The following is a 5,653-nucleotide window of genomic DNA, read 5'->3' on the forward strand; positions in this document are numbered from 1 at the left end:
CTCATCAAGAATAGACTGTTGTTGGGTTGTCACAAGTTGTTGCTTCTCCCTTTTACTATCCCGCCTTTCCTCTTCTGGATCAGTAGTGGGTCCCAAAAGTTTGTGTGTGCTTAATAGCCGAACGAGGGGGTTCAAGAGAAGGCATATCATCTCCAAATAGTGCACTCAACACCACATCATCATCATCTAACTAAGATATAGGCTCTGGGGCAGCCTCTGTTGTAGTAGCAAGGGCATCAACATCAGCTCAGAGTTTGACTAACTCCGTCTGAAAAGTAGTCAGGTCAACATTAGGACCGGGCTGAGGCCTACCCATCACCATGAGCTCAAATGCATCTATCCTTCGATGCACTACCTGAATCTTCCTGTCAATTGTTTCCTCCATCCTTGCTTCCTACTTCTCAACAGACTTCTTCATCCAAGGCCTCATATGTTGTAGAAAAATGGCCATCTGAGTCTCCAACTTCTGGACTCGAGCAAGTGGTAACAAAGCATATCCATAAGGGGTAGGAGCACGAGGTGTGCTCGCAGCATGAACAGATAAAGTGGAAGGGAGATCATGCACATCATTCTCTGCAGTAGTGGCAGGAATAGTCTCATCATCTGCCTGCTTGACCCCAACCTGCTCAATGTCAACATCAGTAGCATCATTCATGTCACAACCCGAGCCTACACCCTGGACGTGGTCGACACTTGAGAACCATTGTTGGTCCCAAGCGAACCCTCATCCTGGCTGACTACAAGCGGAAGACTAACTCAAGCATACAAAGCTTAAAAGCTGAATAAAAATTCATGAAACCCAATTACAAAGTTTTAACTGAAATGAAAAACTCTAAATAAAAATAATATATTCAACTCGCCATAAAATAGGCAACTTAAGTCTCTAAAACATTTAACAAAATAAATAAACATACTTTTGAAACTCTATTATCTATCTATGAAGCCTCTAACTGACAAAGATGGATGTCGGGACAAGACCCACGACATCCTAACAACTGATATAACTGAAAGTACATGTGGAACCCTCCGGAAGCAAGGAGGCTCACCATAGCTAACTTGAACTTCATCTTCTATCAACGTAGCTCCTGTTGATGACCCTGAATACCTATAGCTGCATCATGAAATGATGTAGGCCAAATGGCTCGGTACGTGGAATGTACGAGCATGTAAGGGGAAATCTAAAGCATAAACATAAGCTTGAACTAGTAGCAAAGAAACATACTTACCTCTTCTCAAACTTACTCAACTCAAGGAATACTCAAAACTACTCAAACTTACTCAACTCAGAAGTACTCAAGGATAAGATACTCAACTTGGTAATAAGATTCTCAACTCAGTGAAATAGGGCTCAACTCAATAATAAGGTACTCGACTCAATGAAGCACATTTCAACTCAAGATAATCAATTCAAGATACTCAATAATAAGCAACAATAAAAGATGCAATATATGGAAAACTTTTAAAACAGTAGAACACAACTCAATATATTGAAGTATACAATAACAACTCAATTTTATATAATAAAATATGATATAACTATGTGGGAGTTTCTTTAACCGACAACCATCACTATGAGCTATGTGATGATAAAGCATCTCACCCACGCTGCCAAAAGTGTCCTATACTTTGCCACGATATAAGACCTATCAACTAAGTGGATCCACTAGTCTATGCTAAAAAACATTAAGGAATCATCTAAAAAGTATAGCACTTTCTACCCACGTCAGCTATATGGTTTATGGAGACTTGAGTTACCTAAACTCGTCCCCATATCGATGCTCAATACTACTCCCAAATATATTCAGCTCATATGTTTAAAAACATAACTCTTTCTGTGCTTTGAGATTATTACTCAAAATCTTTCTCAAAAAAGAGATGTTACTCAACTGCTCAAAACTCTTTTGGAAATCTCAGTTTCCTCCTCTTTTAAATGTGAAAACATTTACTCTTGGGAATACTTAGTTCCCATATATCATTTTAAGGAAAATGAACTCGACTCTAATTTTTCTCAACTCAAGTTCTCAAGCCTTAAAACAAGTTTAGAAAAAGTTATAAAAGGCTTCTCAAAATAGGGTTCATGCCGAATGATGGACGTGTTTCCATTCTTATTTAAATGTGAAAACATTTTAAATCTCTTTGGGAATACTTAGTCTCCATATACTTTTTGAAGAAAAGAACTACAATGATACTACTCATTTCAAGAATGCTCAACTCATAAGGTTCATGCGGAATTATGGGCATGAACTACTCAACTCAAGGACTCAATGATACTCCCCATCTCAAGATTTCTTGACTCATATGGTTCATGCGTAATTATGGGAATGAACTACTCAACTTAAGGACTTCATGGATAACATGGAATAGTTCCATGATTAGGAATATAATCACAAAAGGGTTAGGAACTCAATACTCAAGACTTAGAACTTGAATATACTACTCCTCTCAAAGGTACTCAATTTATGAAGTTCATGCAGAATTTATGGGCATGAACGACTCGACTCGAGGGTCTACATAACAATATGGAACCCATGTATCCAACTCTTCTCATTATTATACTTACTTCCTCAAAACTTAGCTCAAATCGATAGTTGATCTCAAAGGATTCACAATTGAACTCAAAGACTTTCTTGAACTCTACTCTTAACTCTCACTTGAATGTGAATTATGAATTCAAGAGTTATGGTTCATGATATGAAGGATATCGTGATGATAAAGTAGACTCATGAATACATTCTCCTCATTCTCATACTCACTTTCTCGAGTCTTGAAACAAGTTACTAGAATTTGTAGAAGACTCCACAAAAGGACTCAAAGGGACTTTCTTAGAATGTTCAAAAGAATTCTTAAAATTTAACTCTTAACTATACCTTGAATTTAAATTATGAATTCAAGGTTATGATCATGTTATGAATGATTTCTAGGTGTTTAGAAGTAGCTTAGAGTAGTTATAACCGAAAGGAAGTGAAGGTACACTTTAAAAGAACTCAAACGGAGAAACCGACTGCAAACTGGACGGGGAAGGCGACCCTGGCACACTGAGTGGTGCAGGGAACCAGCCCCTAATCTACAGACCATAATTTGGGGCGCACTATCTGGCACGACGTGCCAGGCCCCAACCCAGAAAACCCCAATCACTTGGATTCGATTACTTAACATAAGTACACTCTAATCTACTCAAAAAATCCCTCAAAACACTAACTTTCATCTCAATAAATCATCAAAACCCCAACAAAACAAGATTTAGGATGAACTTCAAGAACAATTTTCAAGAACTCATCAAGAACTCTAATCTTTCAACTTCAAGAATGAAATTGCGCTGAAAATAACATGATTGGCATGTGGGTGAACAAACCCAACACTATGGAAGCTTACATACCTCTTAGAATTTAAACCCATGGCAAAAATCCGCAACAAAACGCAAGAATCTCGACGAATGCTTTGATACTCTCCTCTTTTCTCCTCTTTTCTCTTCTTGAACTCTCAACTAAAACCCTAGCCGTATATTCGGATTATAAAATAGAACCTAATAGGATTAGACCCTTAAAATATTACTAAAAATGAATTAAATCTGATTGGGTAAGAAAAAGACCAAAATACCCCTTACAATTTTCGAGTAACTTTCCTGGACAACTTGACTTCAAAAGGGCATATCTCACTTATCTGAACTCGAAACTTAGCAAACTCGGTGGAGTTGGAAACATAATTTAAAGGCCTTTAATTTTCCAACACATGGCACACTTAAATCATCTTGTACTAAGAGTTAGGGTCGCTTGAAGTTGACCCAAAACATAGAAGAGCTTAGGAATGACTTCGACGAATTCTCTCAAGTTCTTCTTGGAACTCAAGGTGCTACATCTAGGGACCTTAACACTCTCGCCCAGAAAGTTTGGATTGCAAATAATACACTCTTTAACAATTGAGTAATTCCAGCGTATGATAAAACTTTTGCAGTCCAAGAACTTACTCGCCCTATCATTTTTTCAATTAGTCGCTCACACTGTACAACTGACCGCCTCTTCAAACTCAGGGTAACCCCAAGATATCTAAATGGGAGGGTACCTTTTTCAAATCCCAATATCCTTAGTATCTGTTGTTGCACCTCTTCCGACACTCCACCAAAATATGTAGAACTTTTAGTAGGATTTGCTACAAGTCCAAAAGCTCGAGAAAAGGTATTGAACTTGCTAAATAATCTATCAACTAAATCCACATTCCCATTGCAAAATAATAGTAGATCATCAGCAAAGCTAAGCTGGGTGATTTTTTGTTTTGAACATCTAGGATGAAATTTGAACAGTACATCTTCTTGCAACCCCTGAACAAGCCTGCAGAGGTATTCCATGGCTCGTACAAACAAATAGTGGAGGATAGGGTCTCCTTGCCTTAATCCTTTCTTTGCAGGAAATGAAGCGGAATGAGCTTCATTAATAAGAATGGAATAAGACACTTTTGTGATGCACTCCATATTACATGCTACAAAAATTCTAGGAATTCCCAGTAGTTGTGGTATTTGTTGCAGATAGGGCCACTCCACTGAATCATATGCTTTTTGCATATAAATTTTGAGCATGAATTTCGTTGAAATACCAGTTCTCCCATAGCCTTTGATAAGCTCATGACTCATGATTAAGTTATGAGCAATCATTTTACCAGGGACAAAAGCATTCTGTGATTTAACGAACAGAAAAATCCATTACTCCTTGCAACCTATTAGTTAAAACATTTGAAACCACTTTGTATAAAATTGTACAACATGAAATGGGCCTGAAATCCTTCATAGTGACAGGATTTTTAACCTTTGCAATCAAAGTAATGGAGGTGCATTTAATTGGTTTATACATTTAATGAATTCCATAACAACACTAGTGATCTCTTCTCTCATCAACACATCATACCCAGGGCTCTTTGTGTCACTGATGCCTGCTAGTTCCATATTTCTTCCATCTCCACCTGCGTGACTAGCTGTAGTTGTTAGTCTCTTGATAGAACATTACCACCACCCATGACAATTATGTCCACTGCTAGTAAACTAGGTGATGCAGTACCTAGCAATTGTTTATAAAATTTTGTGATTTTCTCTTCAACCTGATTTAAGATAACAATATTATGCCTTCAATAAAATATTACTACAAATGAATTAAATCTGATTGGGTAAGGAAAAGACCAAAATACCCCTTACAATTTTCGGGTAACTCTCCTTAACTGGACAACTTGACTTCAAAAGGGCATATCTCACTTATCTGAACTCGAAACTTAGCAAACTCGATGGAGTTGGAAACATAATTTAAAGGCCTTTAATTTTCCAACTCATGGCACACTTAAATCATCTTGTACTAAGAGTTAGGGTCGCTTGAAGTTGACCCAAAACATAGAAGAGCTTAGGAATGACTTCGATGAATTCTCTCTAATTCTTCTTGGAACTCAAGGTGCTACATCTACGGACCTTAACACTTAGGAAAATTTTAAATTCCTTGGTAAAAACGTACTCACTACGAAGGATGGTTCGAGTCTTAGTTCAAAAGTTTTCTGGCGTGTTACAATTCATGGGTGTTAAGTCAATTTTTATACCTCTCCTAAGAGCTGCTCGGTTTGCATCATCTTTAAAGAGTCCCACATCAACCGTCTTAGTCGCCTATATTAGCTTATCATAATG

At 37.5% G+C, this 5,653-nt stretch overlaps 1 protein-coding gene across 1 annotated transcript; it reads right to left on the bottom strand.

The window, feature by feature from the left end:
- Positions 1 to 394: 394 nt before the first annotated feature.
- LOC107060033 (uncharacterized) lies at positions 395 to 4,645 on the bottom strand. Its single transcript, XM_015307324.1, has 2 exons — positions 3,965 to 4,645; positions 395 to 622 (listed from the first exon to the last, which is right to left on the bottom strand). The coding sequence occupies exons 1-2, from the start codon at positions 4,643 to 4,645 to the stop codon at positions 395 to 397; spliced, it is 909 nt and encodes a 302-aa protein (XP_015162810.1).
- Positions 4,646 to 5,653: the final 1,008 nt, after the last annotated feature.

This window comes from Solanum tuberosum, unplaced genomic scaffold (genome assembly GCF_000226075.1).
Source record: "Solanum tuberosum cultivar DM 1-3 516 R44 unplaced genomic scaffold, SolTub_3.0 scf00053, whole genome shotgun sequence".
NCBI lineage: Eukaryota > Viridiplantae > Streptophyta > Magnoliopsida > Solanales > Solanaceae > Solanum > Solanum tuberosum.

Excerpts from the sequence above, each read along its gene's own strand:
- LOC107060033 (XM_015307324.1), bottom strand. The coding sequence starts at position 4,645 with ATGATTGCTCATAACTTAATCATGAGTCATGAGCTTATCAAAGGCTAT. Across the intron at positions 623-3,964 it reads TTGAAAAAATGATAGGGCGA|GTTGGGGTCAAGCAGGCAGA; the intron begins GTAAGTTCTTGG and ends GACATTGAGCAG.